Source organism: Myzus persicae, unplaced genomic scaffold, assembly GCF_001856785.1.
Source record: "Myzus persicae strain clone G006 unplaced genomic scaffold, MPER_G0061.0, whole genome shotgun sequence".
NCBI lineage: Eukaryota > Metazoa > Arthropoda > Insecta > Hemiptera > Aphididae > Myzus > Myzus persicae.
This window is the reverse complement of record NW_019104169.1, coordinates 19,797-41,463: the sequence shown is the minus strand read 5'-3', so window position 1 is coordinate 41,463 and position 21,667 is coordinate 19,797. Positions and strand designations below refer to the sequence as shown.

The window sequence follows — 21,667 nt, the reverse complement described above, 5'->3', positions numbered from 1 at the left end:
ATTTAATACGCCATCTCGAAATATAAGCGGCTTAATATAATGGCCATACACTCCCGTACACTCTTATTACGCTATTCTCGGAGTGCAGAGCTTGTTACAGCGGTCATTCGATCGTACGGATATCATACACTTAAAACAATACGCACGCAGGAGACTGTTTGCAGATAGGTACAATAATATGCACGCACTATCTATATAATAACAATATAATAGCTGTACTCGAGACTATTATTCTGTTCGTTTTTTTCGAACCGCTTTCACGACGTCTATCGTAGTAATAATAATAATAATAAGGATAATTTTGTAACAAACATAAGTATAGGTATAATAATCTCCCTCGTTTGTAAACACTGCAGCCTTTCACCTCGATCCTCGTGATTTACAAAATATTGTATTCATATTTCATACCGATACAGCGGAAAGCGGAAACTGCAGTAGATAATAGGCATACACGTCCTGCATCACTCTATATGTGCCAACGTCTATTTAGGTATAGGTACCTATATCTACTGATAAGCGCGAGTAATCATTTTTGCTTTAATAATCGGCGTTGTGCAATCATCGTATGGTCGTTTCCCAGAAAAATCTATTAATACAAAGACAGTCGTCTTATACGACTTACAGACAATGTCTTGCCGCTCCTCCGTAGTCCTGCGACCGCGACACTGAATCATCCAAACGGTAATAATTGTTTAATGTGAATAAATAACGTATGAATCACAGCGTTTGTCATAAATAATATTGGTACGGGTGTCTAATGCAACATAATACACATTAACGACATAGGTATTTGTTGCGACGTTAGACGCAAACGCATGACCTATGTGAAAATATCCTTGTAGGTACGCACATAAAGCATACACAATTTATTACTAATATAATATTAGATCTTATCGGACACGGACAAAAAAAATGTGAAATGAAATCATTTGAAATTGCTCGACAAAAGAACGGGGTTGGAAAAATTAAATTTCAATACGAGCACATTATGGCATGCGGGCTATCTTATTTCGTCTTTTTATTCAATAAAGTTATGGTAATTTCTCAACTCTTGGGTATATCTGAATACGTAAGACGTACATATCGTATAATACCTTTCGTGTTAAATCTGTTTTAGTCACTGCGCATAACAAAATGTCTACGTTTTGTTCAGCAAAAAAACCATTAGAATAAACACAAAACGTCTTTATTTTTCTCACAATCTATAATCTGGAAAACATTATATTATGTCGTTCACAATAAACATGAGTCAACCGCGTGCATGGTATATTATATTCTCAAAGCATTTGGAGCGTTCACAAAGCATATGAAGTCCGATAAAATTAAAAATCTGTATGACTCACGCATGTTAATGAATCGATTAAAATGATTAACTCGACAAACGCATTATTATGTGTTTAGGATAACCCTTTTAAGACTGAGCAATAGAAAAAATATAGAAATCTAAGATAGTTGAATTGCATTTTAATGACATTATAATTAATTAGGGTGACTGCGATTCTGATGTATCAAACATTCATTCAGATTTTCAATCATTCATTTTCATATTAAAAACTGATCTAAATATATCAGTTTTAAATTCGTACACATAAATATGAAAATAATTCAGCTCTAATACTTGATATTACGAAACATTAATATTGTATGATGAATAATACATTTCACCAGTACCTGAAAACATAGTTTTTTTAAGACTAGAGCTTTAAACTGTTTATTTTGATCATTTAGAATGTATGCTTATATTTTATTATAAATGTGACATATTTTAATTTTTGCTATGAATCAGGGTTAAGAATCTTCTAATACGAAATTAAATACCTGACGATGTAAACTAAATAACAAATATAATAGGCGCCATTGAGTTGTATATATTTTATGTACACTTTATACCCAATTATAATAGTTACATATACCTCCATATTATATTTTAACCCTACAGTTTAAAACTTATAAAACGATAAACTAACACCTATTTTAGTCTTAAAATCAAAATGTATTAGGACAAAAAACAAAAATATATACATTTATCTATTTAGATATATTTATTGTAGTGCCAAGTCATACATGATTTGATTTCACATCTTGTGTAGCTATATTAGTATATCATTTATGTGTAAAATACACAGCACTATTTTTATCCAGTTATTATTTCACTTCACATAAAAATAATGATTAAATAATAATAATTTTTTCCCGTTTAACGTTATTAATTGGCTCTATTGATATAGATTTGGACGGTAGTTACTGGTTTTACCGCATGATATATTTAAGGGTAGAAAATAAAAGGGATACTGTATCGTTAGTCATCATTGTATACGCGAGTGCATAATCCATTGGGATTTTTCAATTAGGGACACACACCACGAATGCGACAACCCTCGTACAACAAACCAGATGTTTTAAGTTTTATAAAAGCCGATGGTTTGAATAATTTATAAATCTGAAACAACATTGTTCGTACTATAGTTGAATAGTATAATACGCCTTTCCCCTTTCCTCTCGTTATTATGCACTAATATTACGGTGTTTATAACAATTTTAATTGAATTGATTTTTGTTTGGCCACAATATTATTGATGACAATATTTTGTAATATGTTCGATACCAAATTTATTTATTTCCTAGCTGTAATAATTAGCGTGTTAGATATATCTCGTGTAGAGTTGTGTAGAATGTTATAGTAATTTGATATAATAATAATAATGTCATCGCAGTCTATGTTGTTTTAAACTAATAATAACTATATGGGTGTTGAAAAGTAATTATACGTGTCATGCTACCGAGCAATTTATAATTCAAGGATATTTAAATGATTCAGCGTTTTAAGGCAATGGTGAACAATGCGTATTGTGAGTATAAAAATTGCAATTACCCAATCAACCATTCTTCGAAAACGACATTAAATATAGTTAAATGCACATGTGGCATAAGTATAACAACAATACGATGTGTACCCTCTGCGAACACTCGATGACACATACACAACACTTGTAAGAAATCAGAAGGGTTGCTGGTGCCTGGTTGGATAACTATTGTTTATTGTTTCCAGAACAAAATATGGAGCACTCATCTAGGAAACCCTCAAAGAAATCTATCCCGATAGGGTAGGTCTTTTTATAGTATTTCCCCTCAGTTTTTTTTTTCAAATAAATCTGGAACGTTTCGGAGATTAATATATTTAAGTAGTCCATATTTCTAATACAAATAGAATTGTGTATACTCTGAGTTATTCTATTACAGTAGCGTTTAGATCAATAACACAAACTACTTTGCAAATAAAGAAAATAACGACAATCCATAAAATGATTAAAATCATATGAGATATAAAAATATTGGTTATTAATCAGGGCATACTTATTTTAGACCAGAACTCAGTAGGTATAATAATATCATCCAAATAATGATGATTGTTTCAAATATATATTAGTGTTATAAAGTACGCACTGCTTAAAATAAACTAGTAACTACTCTTATTGATTGTTTATGTAATAATATATATGTGTTTATATAATATGTACCTATGTATATTGTGTTACACGAGAAAAATATACAACACATTTTTAAGTGAAGCAAGGAATATTAATATTGGTTTTACATTAATAAACTTTTTATTTTAAGTTTTCGAAAAATACGCTTCGCTCAAAAAAGTGTTTATGTAGTTGTAGTAGCACCTCTATGAATAGGAAATACAACGCTGATAGTACAATTTACAGAGGTAATAAAAATAAAGTAAAAAAATATACTTAATAGTATTCGTGAAAATATCAAAAACCCTAGTAGAAGTATAAGAAGTAAGCATGTGGCTATCTTTAAGCAATTATCTAAGATTTTTGAGTAAAACGAGTTACACTTAACTAGGGATATGATTTATTATGAGTTATGACACTCATTTATATAAAAATACCTATACTGGCTAGTGGCTATACTAAATGTCTAAATCCAGCGAAGACAGTTATTTAGTTTTTGTTTAAATAATTATTGATAAAAAATATATAATAATAAATATTTGGAGCATCGGAAACTAATTGCCTTTATATTTTAAAATTGAAAGAAAGAATCGTAAGTAATTGAAATTGAAAGACGATTTTGAGTGAAGTTTATGTGTATATAAATGGGTGGTAAATTATCAAGATTTTTTGAGCAATGAGCGGTAAAAAAATTTTCTTCAACGAATTTCGCAGCTCATATAATGATTTTTGAGAAAACTTGTCAAATTAGAAAAATATACCACCAGAGTTCTATTTTCAATCTAGAGAGGCGCTGCATACAACTTAGTGCTTAGCACCAACTATAGCTCCTTTGAATACAATCCACTGTGAATCTAAAACTTAAAAATATAATCGAACTTATAAAAGTTTAGTTTATAAATATTTACATACAACAATAATTTAATGAAATTCCATTTGATTATATTATGTTTTATTATTTTATTATTTTTTTCTTCTACAAATATATACATGATCACAGAGTTATATTTTAACAAATAAGCATTAACGTTTTTTGAAATTTTCAGCTTAAAAACTTAAGATACATACAACTTTAATATTTAACCTTATTTGTTCATTTTTATATGTCAGTCGGTAAAATGACAAACGAATTTTAAATTTAATTTCTTCATTTATAGCTTCATGATATGAAGAAAAACTTTCATACTCATTTAATAGGAATGTCCCTTCACAGTTGTTTACTGTCAAAAATTATAATATATATAATAGTTATCTTGCGTTATCTTATTTATTAGTATGTCAATTAATATTTTAATTTTATGAAGTATAATTTAGTACCATTACATGGTTTTGTATTTATGTCAATAATTATGATATGGATGGAAAAAAAAAGTAGCTAATAACTACAACAAACAACTACAATATAACTACAATAATATACATCCGGAAACGTGTTTTTGAACTCTCTGCTCAGATTTACATAATACATATTATATGATATTACAAGCTATGAAACAGCTGATACTAGTCAGTAGTCACGTGTTGATGCGGATTTACAGGGACTGCGTCGGATATTATCTGTGGAATTTCTTTGAACGATGGTCATATTATAGTACTATATTATGCGTATCGCGTCGCAATGTCTGATGTTGTTCACGTCAATACATCATGTGCATTCCACCTGGAAGGGATGATGTCTGCTCTCGTACCGGATGGCAGATGCTTCACTTTGTGGGGCCCAATAGGCAATGGCTTCTCAAAATAAACCCATATTTTTCAATATAAATATAGGTGTCAAAGCGCGTAGACGACTAGGAAGTGCGGGTGGCACCAAAATGTACTAAAATAAATGTTTTTGATTTGGCCATGTGGTGCATATATATATATATACTCGTATATACTTACTGGTGTATATTCGCTATTCATTAATCAATCGCCGCTACTCACTAGTCTCTGACAACCGTGGTATCATGGTTCATTCAAATTTAGAAAGAACTTAATATGTGATCGTCAGTTGTTTAACTCATAAACATCTTAATTTAATTACAACGACTAAACGACCGTGTATGATAAGTAGTAAATATAATACAGTTTATTTCAAATGTTTATAGTTATATGTAAATCTAAACCCTCGGTAGTCCAGTAAAGAGGCAAATATAATAAACTTTAAGCTTTAGAACTTTTGTTGAAGTTTTACCTATGGGAAACAATAAAATCAAGTCCCTATATAATATTATTAAGTATAGGCACCTAAGTAATACCAATTACTTATACGTAACTATAATGAACGATTATATTTTCAGTATTATGGGTTCGTCGAGAATATAAAGTTCAACATATTAATTCATATATGACCGCATAATGATTAATTACGTCATACTATATGATTTTCACCTAAATATTTTTATTTTATAATATTGGTATTTTTTTTATTGTAGCTATTACATATCATACATTATACTGATAATTGTAAGATGTTTCATTGAATTCTTAATACACTCATTAATAGGAAAAAAAAATAAAATACGCAAATGCGATAATATTGTTAATACACGTAGTTATATATAATGATTATTTCATATTTTGTTTTTTTTCCAGACTGTTTTCAGAAATTGACTGAACATGTTAGTAGGTACCTTCCTAATACTAGTATAGTAGTAAAATACGACAAATTTTTAGTAGTTACACAATCATCAAGATGAGGACGTATAATTCAAAATTATTTATTCGTAATTTAAAATATCATATCACAATAAAATGAAACAGGCAGCCAATTAGTTACCATAATATATAGTATCTATATGAATCGCCGAATTCCATGAGTGTTGACAGGATTTAGATTGACAGAAACAATATTATAATGTGTTATTTATTATTATGCATGGGCATGATATGCATTTACTATTACATTCATCCCTTAAGATGGCGCCACACCTACATCCGTTGTCTCCGTTTTACAAACGTAGAAAACATTACATAACACATTAAATTTGTGCTTAACAGTTTCAATTTTCAATTTTATGTAATGCGCTTTAATAATAGAGGGAATTGGCCTAAAATCAAACTTGAAGCTAGACGATTGTCTGTGTTATTCATAGTTATTAAAATATTTTAATTTTTAAATTGTAATATTTAACAAACTCATCACTCATTTAAAAATAATAATTGAGGTGTTGGTGCTATAATTTAGCTAATTCGTTTTGATTTAAATTTTCACAATAAATAGAATATAAAGCTAGGTACAACAACACAATGTACTTTGAATAATACATAATTAGTTCTCATAACAATTTGGCAATTTTAAATAATTATATTTATTTAAAATCACGCAACACGATTGAGATGTATTATTGTATTATTACGTGACAGAAATTAGGTCAAAGATAAAATTCTGTAATAATCCACGAACAAATAAATTAACTAGTATACAATAATTTAATATAGTCTCCTCATTCCATACTTTATAGTTTTAAATTATATATTTTTTAGAAATTATTTCATTAAAATAAATCAAATTTGTTATATCTGTGGGAGGGTGGAAGTGGATTGTTAATCTAGTATCTGGACTCAGCAAAAGAATTTTGAGATTTACAAGTAGTATGAAATATATAAAAAAATAATTATTGTTCTATAAACATAAATATATTTATGTCATGTATAATATAAGCAAATACATAAAGTTTTCACTTTTTTGAACAACGGCAATATAGATATAATAGTAGTTGATTATTAGTTATAAGAAAGGCTAAGACTATTTTTAGTTCAATCATCGTTTTTTGCTGAATTTTTTAAATGTTTAAGAAGATCAAATTTTCCATCATAAATAACTCTCGAAGTTGAAGGTTGAAGCATTTACTGCTCATCAAAGTGAAGTCAGACACACACATGCACAAAACATTATAATCTTTGTAAAACCAATACATTCAAGTATTCAACTCTCCGCTCAAAATCTAAATTTAACCATAGAATTTAAGCATTACGAAACGTCGACATATTTAATAAGCATTTATTATTCTTAGACAGGGAGAGAAAAATTACATAACATTTCAGCCTTAAATGTTTAGAGAAAATATTTAAAGTTAGGTTAGGTAAAGGAGAGTGGAATGACGAATGGCACAAGGAATTCATTTTCTAGTCGTCTAAATTTTAAATTCCTAACTACCTCATCAATTACTCTATCTAAATACGTATTTAAGTATTTTAAGCTACAATTTTAAGAAAAATATTTTGGCTCACAGTATGAAACGAACAATATATGCATTGACTCAAAAAGTTAAAAAAATTAAATAAAAACGATAAATAATAGAAAATATATTGTTTCCTAATGAATTTAAATAATATAAAAACAGTATTTTCGAAGTCGTTAAAACTTTTTGAGATAATGAGTGTTAAAACTGTTAAAAGAATCACCTTGTACAATGTGAGCGCATAATTATTGTATAATTGTATACTAGTATGTCTAAGGTTTTAATCATAAATTCATAAACCTAAAGTACCGATATACTTAAATATTAATTGTTATATAAACCTTAGTCCTTACTTACTTTACTATATGTATTCGCATAATTCAATATTTATTTAAATGGTATATTATACATATTATAATTAGACTTATCAAACAAATTTAATATATATTATATCCATATAGGTACTACGTATACACATATTGATAATTGATTATATCAATATACTTTGAAAACCATTTTATTAATAACAGAAACATTGTAAAAATGTAAACGTTTGAATATGTACTAGATAATTTTTTTTTTAATTTAGTGGATCATAAATCATTTCTTTAAAAAATTAGAACATAATATTTCGTTTTCTGATGAATGATAGAATCAAACCAAAAATAAAGTTTTGAGACTCAATATTGTTGAACATGATATGTCATAAATTAGTAATAGTAATAAGTTATTAACACTATTACTACTAATAATAAGTAATAACGGTGTTTATACAGTATACTCTGTATGTACTAAAATAAACTTCATAGTGTAACCGTGTAGGTACCTACATAGTACGTATAGTAACTGTATTAAACGATATCTATCATGGTATACGTATACTTATATAATTTTTTTGATAGATATAATTAATAATAACACAATATTGTACCTACTTTTAATTGCCGTTCTGTCAAGATAGTTTTATTTGATGTGACAATTCTTACCACTTGTCGAGAGTTAATTTTAAATGTATTTATTTGCTTTTCGTATTTTATGTTAAGAACCTACCTACGCATTTTGTATTTATCTTACATGTCGATTTAGTTTTGAATTGACTATTTGAAACAAACAATTTCATGAATAGTTATGAATAATTCAAAAATAATAAGCATATATACACTATAAACTATAAAGTCTTGACTCTCGCAGGTGGAGTTCGAATTGCAATGTATACGCCGCGCGGGAGCATTGCATATATAATATACTATATAGATGGTCTTAGTTCACAATGCTCAACGTCTAGTAGCTCTACAATATAATGACTTACCGATAAGAAACGATGGTTCTCTTTCATCGTCTACTAACGATGCAAGGATTAGCATCAGAGGATGGTTATGGGGCACTCTGTCTAAGTCTGTAGTCGAGTCATCGTACACCACAATTTCCCTGTAACCACGCCTCCTTAGAGCGTCTTTGGCGTCCCTGCAAGACGCCAACTCCACTAAAGTGGCTTTTCCCGTTTGCAATCTCCGTCTGTTAATGCGGTCGGAAACGTTCACGTTTACAGCACCCCTGACATGACTGACGTTGTAGCATACGAAAGACCGACAGTCAATGGCCAAGACCGCCGGTCCGAAAAGTTCCAGTTTTTGTCTAAAATAATCACTGCTCATTCGTTTTACCTATGATAATAATAATAATACAGTTAACTTTGTTATTGGTAATAATAATAATGATACTATATAATAATAATACAAAATGTAATAATAAATAAAAAAACGGATGACGTGCCATTTTGCTGATGTATAACACTGAAGCGGAAAGCAGATCTAACCCGACTAGATATTATATTCAACCTTTTGACGTTATTATAGAGATAATATAATACGCGCATTACATGATATAGGTGCCTATAGGTATCAAGTTTTATAATATTTATAAATATGGTATATTAAGTCATTCTCGGTGAGTCAGTAGTTTATAGCTTGTGGATGGATCGGCGATTGGTCGAAACGAATAAATAATACTTGATAAAATATAGTATAATAGGTTTATATTACGCCGACATGGTTACTATATATAGTTCAGTGTGGCACATTATCTTCTTGAAGAATAAATAAAAATAAATAAAATATATATAGAATACAATATTGTACTTCAATACGCGTACCTTGTTGAGTATTAGAGCACCGCTTAAATTTGTACCGTCGGAATTGGGGCTGGCGGGTAAACTAACCGGTAGACTAGGTATGGATTCCAATCGAAATCGTTTAGTGGTTGTCGGTGTAGTAACAGTAATCGGTGGTGTTGCTGGGCCCGGCTCACTGATACTCCTGTTCAGACTGAGCCTAAGCCCAGCTCGGGATCTACCACCAACTCCACCCTCGTAACAGACAGCCGACATGGAGCAACGTTGTTGGTGAGCTTTCAAACTGCAAACTGTAAACCATTCACGCAAATATTATAGGTTTGTTAAGTATTATAAGCAGTCTTAAGCATAATATTTAAAATACTACAATACACCTGTACAATATTTGTATTCAATACACCCGTACACGTGATTCTAATAATATCAAAAAAATGCTAATTATTTCGATAATTTGTTGATCCATTTAGGATAAACCATTCACATTGAAAACACTAAATAATAAAAGTAAGTACTCAAGTATATTTACGATGTTTATATATTTAGATCATAGAAAATTATAAATTGTAATTACGTGAGCCATAAGGCATAAATTAGAATAAAATAACCATATAACATTTACTGTCAGTATATAATATGTTATAAACGATGGTATTAAAAATCAATATTACTTAAACTTCAAAGAACATCTATAAAAATTAATTTTAAATAAATAATTGTTTAAGGTAATTATATACAATAAAAATTAAATAATTAATACATTTAATGGGATAATTCACACTATCCTACTATATGTTATATTTTATAACGAAATGTGAGTATTAACTGTTAGCACTCAAAAATATAATATACAAAGACAAATTTTAAAAAAAGAATAGTTTTCCAAAATAATAAATTAATAATATTGATGCACATCGTTGATAATATTGTGAAAGCAGTGGTTTGATAACTCAGTTTTATAAATATATTTTATAGTACCTATTTACAAATGAATGAACATCTGAATACACCTAAAAAAATATATCTATGTTTTTTTGATAGTTCATTGTATTATGACTATCGTTATTTGATAAAAACGTTTATCCCCGATTTAAAATAGTATAAATTATACATTAAATTAGACACCCTGCACCGGTAATGAGGTTATTAATAACTTTAATATTAGCTGTTAAGAATCGTGGTTTTATCATATAAAACAAATAATTATATTTATATAAATATCGATTTGTAATATTAAAAATTGTTATATTTTCAGAATATACTAAAATTAATTAATAACTATTTGAATTATTAATTTTAAATTTATGATATATTTTGTATTTATGATTAAAGGATAAGATTGTAGGTACGTGTTAAAAGTACTTGTATGACTATCTAATATTTTTTAATGTAACGTGGTTGTCATTTTATTTTTTTTGTACAATATACATACTTACAGACGAAATAATGTTTATTACGTTTTAAATGATAACCACCGGTGAACTATCTTTGAAAAGTAAATATTTAATTTCTATACACAAATGAGAGTAGATGCAATATAAGTACTTATACTTGAATAATTGGAGGGAGCAACTAATAGAATTTAAATTTGGTGATATAGGTAATTATATAAATGACACCATCATAAATCGTACATAATATTATGTACTTTTTCAAGATAATACACAATTCTTAACTCTTTATCTGTTTATTAATATATTCTTTTTACAACGGCAAGTATTAATAAATAGATTCATTGTCAAGTACATTTTATACTTTGAAACTTTGAACCGAATATTTTTACACTTAGGTAATTAAAATTAAATTATAATAATTACTATCATAAATATTACACTGTCTTCGTATACAACTATTAAAAAAATTAACAAGAAAATCTAGATTGTAAACGATTTCTAACAGTGTTGGTTTAAATAAATCAGAGAGAAAAATGAAAATGATGATTTGACCATTTAATTTATTGTTAAATCCCTCGTTGATGTATTATATTATAAAATTATATTTGGGTTTGCTCGCTACCAAAGCCGCTGGTTTACAGTCGCATCCCACAAATAATATTCACCTTTAAATATGAATTGTTATAAGAATTACGATTTAAATTAATATATTTTTGTTTTTAGGCAAGTACAAATTGTATTTTATTGCTAAAAACATGATAATCCTTTTCCCATCTGCCATCGGTCATCTGTACTTTGTACTTTTTAGGGCGTAAAAAAAATTATTATTCTATATAAACAAATAAATAATTAATGGTGATAAATGCAATAACTGATTAGCAATTAGCTTATTAATACTGATGATTAAATGTATACATGTTAAACTGTATACTTTATTCAAAATTATATTAGATTTATATTTATCGGGTTCTAATTTGCAAAATTATCGGTGAAACAATATCATAATGATTATTAATTTCGTAGTTACGTAGTTCAACAATAATTTTTGAGCTGGGAAAAAATGTTTATTTGAAAGTTTAGTATATCGACCCCGAGTTGAAAAGCTGCATATATATACGACCATTTCAAAACTCCTTCAAACAAAACACCTACACTCGAAACGTATGAGTCACCTTATTAATATAAACTATAACGAGTTGAGTAAGGTAAAAAATCATCCAATAACTGATAATAAAAAAAAGATACTTAAGAAACTTGATGCACAAAAGACCGAACGATATCAGTTTTGCTCGAGTCTTAATCAAACACAAATCATGAAAAATATACAAATTTGTTTAAAATTGCACTGGTCACGTGAAAATGTTGAAATGTTGCCAACAGTTACAGCATACACTTACTATACGAACGTTTGTGTAAGAGTGTAAAAATAAAAACCGTTTGAAAATTCTCGAAGGCAAGGAGAATTTGTATAGTTATCACCGGTCTCGCGTTATTATTCGATCAGCCATCGCTGCTGAAGAGATCAAGCGTGTTGCAGTAGTTGTCGCAACAGTGCAAAAATGTGAGATTTGCGTCGGGGATCGATGGCCGTATATAATAATAACGAACATACATAAGTAATGACTATGTAGGTGAGACAGGTGTAGGTACAATACGAAGAATCCAAGGAGGAGGAGGACGAGGCACAGGATTTTTTTCACTCGTCCTAATGAATATATATACGTATAACGTATTACGTGCGGTTGCGTAAAAATAAAATGAAATATTATTAAAACGAACGGACGACACCTGCAGTTGTAGGTACCTGTGGTATGACGGTGTATAACATAAAATTATTATATTATTATTGTAACGACGTCGGGAGATTTCGCGGTGAAAGTCGACTGACCGAAAACCGTTTCGAAAAAATATATATATCCACACGCTAATGCTGGTACCTACGGGCTACGATTACACACACACACACACACACACACACACACACACACTCGCGCACGCACAATTACGTACACACAAACACATACATATGCGTACCCGTAGGTCGTAATCTGCCCGACACACACGCGCAACGCACTTACCCTAGTCATCCGGTCAGTGGGAATTAGATCTGTTTCCGTAGGAATATTCCCAGCAGCAGTTGATGGAACCCATGTCTCGTGCGTGCCGCTCGATATGATTATTATCGAATCACGATACAACCCGACGACGACAGCGACGAAGACTTACACGGTATAATATTCGAAAACGATAACTGTTTACGCGGTGTTTACGCGATATTAACCTACGCTACGATATCTTGTGAATCACGGCCGAGGGCCGGATTTAAATTTCAAAAATCTTTCAACATCTGTAACATCGCACCTAATAACTAATATTAATTATTATTACATATTATATTATGTTATTATACGTTGCGGTGCGCTGCGGACCTTACGCGACGAACCCGTGTGTGGATGGCGCGCACGAGTTTCGTACAGTGTCCGTGTATCGGTATTACGGTCGTGGTCTCGGTGGTGGTAGTAGTAGCATTAGTAGTTGTGCAGTACTAGTAGTACAACTGGTAGTAGAAGTGGTAGTAGTGTGGCGGCGGTATGAAAAAACTCGTGGAGAACGGCGCGGGCGCGCTCGCGATCAATCGATTGTTGTCGCGCGGTGCGTCGTCGTAGGTACGCGATATTATTGTTACTATACAACGCGGAAACCATAAACATCGTCGATATCGCCGAGTTTTAACATCGAGCGCGCGTACGATCAGGTACCACCAACCCCACCGTACCGTGACCCGGAGACGGGGCTGTCTTCGGCGGGGGTTGGCGTCTTGGTAGAGGATCGCGGAAGAAGCAGAAGGGTGGTCGAGGCGTGTAAGACGCAGATATTATTCCTCTACCCGGGACCCAGTCTGTCCAACCCGCGACCCGGAGGGTTTGTCCGCCGCCGTCGACGGACGGACAGGTGCGACAAACATCGATTCCAATACTACACGGTCACCGACGGCGATTGTTGAGCGCCATGATGATGCGGTGGAGCGAGGCGGGGGCAGTCGGCGGCGGCAGTCTCGACGATGAGTCATGCGATCACATGCCGATACACACACACTCGCACGCATATACTCAGGCCCGAATCGACCTTACGAAACCGCTGCGGTGGCACTATTATAATATAGCTTTACGCGCACACAGAGTAGTTTTGGTGGTAACGCGGGAGGGAGGGGGGGGGGTGTTGTGAGCGTGAGGAGGACGGACAGACTGCAACCTTGCTCACGGGCCACCGTGCAATAGTGCGCGCATTGTATAATAATGATAATAATATTATGTACATGTATACAAATAAATATTATTATTATTATATTATTACTATTATGCAGTAGGTGGTACGTAGCAGTGGATAGGAGGATTTTACCAAATAAAAATTGTTAGATAAAAATCGGAAAAAAAAACAGTACTCGTACTATTTGTCCATATTTTATTTTAATATGGACCGTGTTATCACCCAACATACCTATATAATATTAAATATGAAATTATTGAAGAACATCAGTTTCGTCGTTATTATAGGACTTAAATATAATTTCTCGATTATATTTGCAACAATTTGAAGTATAGTCAATAACAATAATACTACATTGTATATTTCTGAATTCATTAAATGGACTGGAAGTCTGGAAAAATGAATTTTAGAAAAAAAACGGACTTGTAACATTTCTAAGATGCGCAGTGCGATTGCACTAAGCTGTAGCCGGCTAGTCTATAGAGCAAGTACGACGATGAATTATTTACATAATTTTTAAAGTGTTCACTCACGACTCTATGCCTCATGCATTATTTTTATGCAGCCGAAATATCGGGTTAAGTCGACTGTTCCACGATTATTGTCTCATTCGAGCTATATAATACGCGACGCCGTGCCCAATTTTCCTCTAGAGTACTGAATTAAAATGTTTTTTTGTGACGACAATGTCATCGACATTTGATCTGACAATAAAGCAGGAACTTTATTATTATTACTATCACTCCAATTGAAATAATATATCGTCGTTCAAGTACTCGAGTTCGACGTCTCTACTCGTTTGTTTCGAGTTTAAGTAGGTAGTGTTTATCTTATTATTTTTATTATTATTATTAATATAGGTAAAGTACCAGTGAATGATGTCATCGGCCGTTATGAAATAGAAGTAAATCGTATAGGTACATTTAGATACGGTGGTTACATTAATTCACGATTTACGACTGTGTACAGTTTTTTTTTTTTGTTCTTATCGAATGTATAAACAAAAGGTCAACAGTTCGTATAAATGACGATACGAGACCACAACATTATACGCGAGTAATGAGTTTATTCTGTTCGCTAAATAATTTATTTTGATTATCACTTCCAATAGGTTACTATTTATATCCTGATACGATTCGAACAAAAACGAAGTATTTTTTTATTTAGCACGCAAACGATTTCAAATAATTTACATTATTAAGAAAATGTATTTTTAGTAGATATTTCAATAATATTTCAGATTAGAATAATACATGATAATTATAGTAATTTTATTTTAAAAAAAAGGAAAAAAAATTCATAAAATAGACATCGATAAAGTTATGGTTATCATTATTATTCAATATCGCTGAATGCCATATATTTTTACATAATATTTCCGGTAAGTAGGTTAATAAAATTGTGGTTATTGTTGTATTATTATTTATTTCCCACTATTTTACTGAAGAAGTAAATTGAAATTGATATTTTATCAGCAGAAAGTGTTAGAAATTATAAAGCAGTTCAAAATAAATGTGAAAAAATAATATGAAAAAAAAAACAAATGTTTTAACAACTATACACACATCAATTTATTGTTATATTATTAAATATAATTAGTATAATAGGTTTTTATATTGAAACTAAATCGAAAACGTTTCAGACGTTATTGAAAGTTCGACTAATACAAATATTAAATATACTGCATTTTAGCGCTTATATGGTAAAAGTAGCTATAGTAATATGACGGTCATAAAGGGGGTAAGAGAATATGGCGCATGACTCACCTGTGACTGTGTATATTGATCTTTTGTTTTGGGGAGGTGTCTTTTTGGGTTTCTCTCTATCGTATCGTCGGAAAATTGGTAAACTTTTAAATATTATTCTGAACAATATGAAGGATTAACTTGCGTGTATTGGACGTATATTATGGACGCGTACGACAATATTTTAAATACTACGCAAAAAATGTACTTTACTGCAGCAGACACGAGCGACCAAATACTAGCGAATTTTCAAGGTCCAACTTTACATTATATACTCATGCCCATTACGCTGCAGCAGTATATATTGTACAAACCTCGTTTGTATATATGAATTTGAACGTATAAATTATGACTCATGCCAAGAACTGACGTATAACGAGAAACGTCTGATTGGTCGATAAAATACGTGCACAACTTTGAAAAAAAACAACATTAAAGACGCACACCGTAAGTTATTGAAATTTGAAAGTTTGAACCTAATTTTATCATCGTACTGCCGGTCTTGTACTCGTAAAGGGGTATTGTATATGCAATTTAATAGCACGGCGGTGGTGTTTTTTTTTTAATTTAAAGCATTAACTGTTATTTATTCAAACTATAGTGTTTTCCGTACTAAAGTGTATTTGCTCATTGAAATATATTGAGTTGTCAACTTTTGTGACTTCAAAAATTACACTTTAAAACATATACTTCAATAAAATATGTACTTAAATTATTAATTTTAAACTTATGAGTTTTTGTGTTCAGGCGTTGATATTATATCGTGATATAACCCCAGTTAGGTATAGTATATTGTAGAAAAATTACAAATTTACTAAAGTTAAAATTTAAAATCTGTTATCTTTTAAAATACATTTTTATGACAAAGTAGGTTCAGCAAGAAACATTAGAAACACTCTGTCATAATATGAAGAATCGGCTTTAAAACAATATTGTAAGATATATTAACTAATAATTATATATATTTTTTTTATTGATCATTAAATACATCGATATCTAGACCATTAGTATAAGAATTTTGTGTTGGGTTAGGAATATTATATATTATATTATAAATTATAATTTTTACCATTACAATGGTCACACCCATCACACAATATTATATTATAGCAGCATCTATATTAGACTCTAAAGTCTTACTAGATTTTACGTAATGGTTGTCTTAAAATTACAATTTCTAAAGAATTTAATACATAATTATTATACTAAGTTTTACTTACAGCGGTCATGCGTGCTGGTTGTAGATGGTAGGGAACGTTTCCTGGACGGCGAACGAACACTTAATCTGGGTACGGCTATTCCCATCATGCTTAAGTCTGAAAATGAATACAATAATTATTTAGAAATGGCTGCTTTATTAAAATACAAAATATGGTGGAAAAAACCTATTGAAAAAATATTGTTCATGTATACAACAGTATGATTCGTCAAAATAATAGATGTTTATAATTCTAACCTCAATGTCATTCAAATATAAAGTAAAATACATGGTTAACAATAATAATGAATATATGGCCACATTGGATTGAATTGCCATATTTCAATAGGTAATACAAATCTTCATAAATACTTAAAAATACCAACCCTCGACCTATTAGTTAAACAACAACAAACTCTTCATTCCATAGTAAATAAAACTCTCATAACAATTCGATAATAAAACTCCTTTATATTATAAAATTATTTTCCTCACTCCCCATAATCCAGAATGTTGTATGCAAATACTCAATGAAATTGGCCCATCAAAAGTTTACTCTTATAATAAATAATAAGTCAGACGTAGTCGGGTGTTGGTGCCGAGTGGCTTCTCGTAAACAAGAGAAAACTTGTTATTTATTATTAATAGTATTATGTCATCACACTTATTGATTGTATATTTATATGGATTACAAATAAAAATAATAAACAATGTAACAACAACAAAATTACAGTACTCAGGTTTGTTTATTTGTTAAAATGTTCGTTTTAAAATTGTCATGTACAGATTACAGATAGTACAGATAATATAAAGATTACAGAAGATGCCTATGTTCGTTATCATAGTCTCAGAATTGAACTATGTTAACTATGTTTGACGTGTTAACTGAAACATTCCTTTTGAATTATTTTTATTAATGTGTTCAATAATTATAGCTCTCATTGAATATGATGTGTTTTTGAAAAATGTATTACATATTAAAGTAGATAGGTAGGTAAGAAGATACGTACATAGTTGAAGATAATTTTAATGTTGATTAATAACTTAAAAAGTTAAAGAGTTAAAATCAAAACTATATTAATATTAAATGTATTCAAGAAAACTTGATAATTTAAATAAATTTGCGAAATTTCAACTGTCATATTATTTTATGGTTCTAGAATTTGTTTCGTGATTGTGTGCTATAATGTAGTATGCACTATAGCTCACATTAGAAGCCTTATAAATGGAAGAAGGTCATAATGCACTTCGAGTCCAGTTTTATTGATTTTTATTACTGGTCGATATTTATTATAAGTTATAACCCTATTGTATTATTATTATTATTATGAATATTTTAACAAAGAGATGAGTTATGACACGTATGATTAACTATACTAAAAAGATCAAAAGCGTAATAAAATTTGTACCATCAAAATAAAGTCAAATTTCCCAGCAGACATTATTATATTGTTGAGCCAAATCGTATAGTTCAGCTCAAAAAAGCCATAAATACGTAGATGCAATCATTGGGTTGACGTTTTACCCTACGCATTCACTCGCGTTCGAAGTCAAGGGCGTTTGTTTTTTAAATAGAACAGACAGAAAATGTGTTTTAATTCGTAACACAAGATAAATTTACACCTAAATTTCTTGTACAGAATTAAACAGTGACTTAATATTAAAATTACTTTCATTTTAGTATGGAATGTTCGTTGTATTTATATGTGTGGTTTTATTTTTCAGTATAATATAATGCCTATAAAATATTACACGTATAAAAGTATAAATACTTGTGATTTAATCGGAATGGAATTTTAAGCTGGAACTGGAATACACTTTTAGAGCACATGAATGATATGTCCGTTGAATTCCTTATATATTAGTAGAAGCCCTTACATTGTTTATGCTAGTTATTATAAACCGACTGATTGATCGAAAAACCAACAACCCATAATGGATAATCCATAACTGATAAGAGTATTGTGGATAATAGGATAAAAAAAAAATATACAGATACCACGATCTTAATTCATAATCTATGAAAAAATCGATTTTGAGTTAAATTAAAATTAAAACCATAATAAATAGATAGTTCTAGTATTTTAATGAGTAAGGAACCATAGGCCAAATTTAAAACACTGGTTAAAACGATGCATTTAACAGTTATTATTAAATTTTTAATTTAACAATACTAAAATACATTTTATTACATCTTTTAAATTCTATACTTGATAGTTAATAGGTTTAGTGATTTTGTTACATTTGTAATCCAAAAAAAATATTTTATACCGATATAATATATGCTTGTCTCGTTTTGCTTCAGTTCCCCTGGTTATGTTTAACAATATTGTATAATGATTTATTATAAATACATTTCTTATTTTAGTTAAAAATGAATTAAAATAAATTAGTTTGAAAAAAAATGTGCATTGAATAATTTATATTATTTATAATGATTTTTATTCTGATTATCAAACAAGCGTGTACTAAGTGTAAACCTGCAAGTAGGTAGGTAGGTAGGTCTTTTCTTAGATTAAAAAAGCAGACGACATCAATTATTTTTAATCATGAATACGAACAATGTCATACTCTAGAACTACTTTTAAAAGTTGATAATAATTCTTTAAAATAATTTCAATAGACGTAATTTCGACTTGAATTAGTTACAATACCACACAAAACTAAAAACATGTATAGACATTTTGGGTAAAAAATAATTCATAAGTAGATCTTACTTAAGGTTTGAGGAGAACTGGAATAAAACCAATGGGGGATTGCGGTGGATTGGATGACTTGAAGAAAATCGCATGAACAATAATAATTATACTACTAAAATGTGAACCCGTCCGATAGCCACTGCAGTGTTTAACAGCATGAAAAGAAATGACGCCGAGTTTTCGTCACCACGCGTTACCGCGCGAATACTCAGGCTGGTCTATCATAACCTTGAGACGACCACCATAATAATTGACCTTATTATTATAAAAATAAGATTGTTAATATTATAGCCATATTAAAGGCGGAAGGACGAGCTTTATTTAAACACAATATCCATACGTATTGGTATTTCGTTATTTTTCCTCTTTTTGCGGCCATATGTCATAAGTCTGAGAACGATCTAATTTTGGTCAAGTAGTATAATATGCGAAGGGTTTTTAAAGCGTCATAGCATGTATATGTTTAGAGAAAAAGTTAAAAAAAAGCATAGAAACAAATGAACCTAATAATATATATTATTTATGTCATGTGACATAAACGGTGTGAATTATGTTTAATGTAGCGCGATTACCGCCAATTTTGTCACATATTTTGGAAGACTCTGTATACCTACATTATTAATTTTAATATTTAACGGGCAGGCGCCCAGATACACGAAGTATACACATTACATAATAGACGTTTTAACAATTATATAACTATTTTATATACATTTATTGGTTATAACTTAAATCTAAAACGTTAATGGTACTTAAAACAGTATCTTTCAATATTCGACACCTAGCTGATGTAAAAAAAATATGATATGATGGCATTATATTCAACTACGCTTGACAAAGTTTTAAATGGTATCTATTACAAGTATTACAAATTGAAATGGATCCACCTTCCACAACGATATTATATAATATTTTTTGTTGAATTTGATAATAAATTATTAATACATTTTTTAATCGTAAAACTTTGCACAATACTAATATTTACCAATAATAAATGGTTGTGTTTAACATTTTTCAGGTTTTGATATATCAATATTTGATGAAAAACCATTGTACGCAATAATGTGTAATTGTATTCGTGATAGCACACTCGTTACTGTGAGCTACTTGCAATAACAATATTACAGTATATGGGCGATGGGTCTGGTTCTATAAACAATATACTAATATATATTATATTATAGTGTGGCGGCGTGTGTCGTTTGACTCATGCTCATCCATTTATATTTCCATTTCTGTTTAGTATAAGGTACTGATTCTCACGCAATTTGACAGGAAGGTAAATAATATTAATAGCTATTCGAATACGCTTGGAATATCGAGTCATTATCCTTATATGTAATTGTACCTAATGAAATATAAAAAATTAGGTAATTTACGACTGTTTTTCTTTGTTCTAAATAATAAGCCATATTGTTGAATATTGTAATATGTAATTTTTATGGTTATTATCATAATACTAAATGTTTATGCGATGTACTAATTTTAAAATTTTCTTAATAATATTAGATCTTGTATATTATACAACTATACAAGAAACAACTTTCGTTAGAACAAAGAAGGAAATCACAATCGACACTCCATCTGCATACAATAATATTGA

At 30.0% G+C, this 21,667-nt stretch overlaps 1 protein-coding gene across 4 annotated transcripts in view; it reads right to left on the bottom strand.

Moving 5' to 3' along the window:
• LOC111039578 (dual specificity protein phosphatase 10-like) overlaps positions 1-21,667 on the bottom strand; it is a 37,817-nt gene that overhangs the window by 12,613 nt on the left and 3,537 nt on the right. Inside the window, exons 1-4 of one of the 4 annotated variants that reach the window (XM_022323149.1) lie at positions 20,083-20,204; positions 17,388-17,483; positions 9,786-10,054; positions 8,943-9,297 (exon numbers count right to left, since the gene is read on the bottom strand). In XM_022323149.1, coding sequence (XP_022178841.1) covers positions 8,943-9,297; positions 9,786-10,054; positions 17,388-17,475 — 712 coding nt within the window. In that variant the 5' untranslated portion in view covers positions 17,476-17,483; positions 20,083-20,204. Of the gene's footprint in view, positions 1-8,942; positions 9,298-9,785; positions 10,055-13,233; positions 13,809-17,387; positions 17,484-20,082; positions 20,205-21,667 lie in introns of those variants that run through there. The other 3 variants (XM_022323148.1, XM_022323147.1, XM_022323151.1) reach the window with 3 other exon arrangements.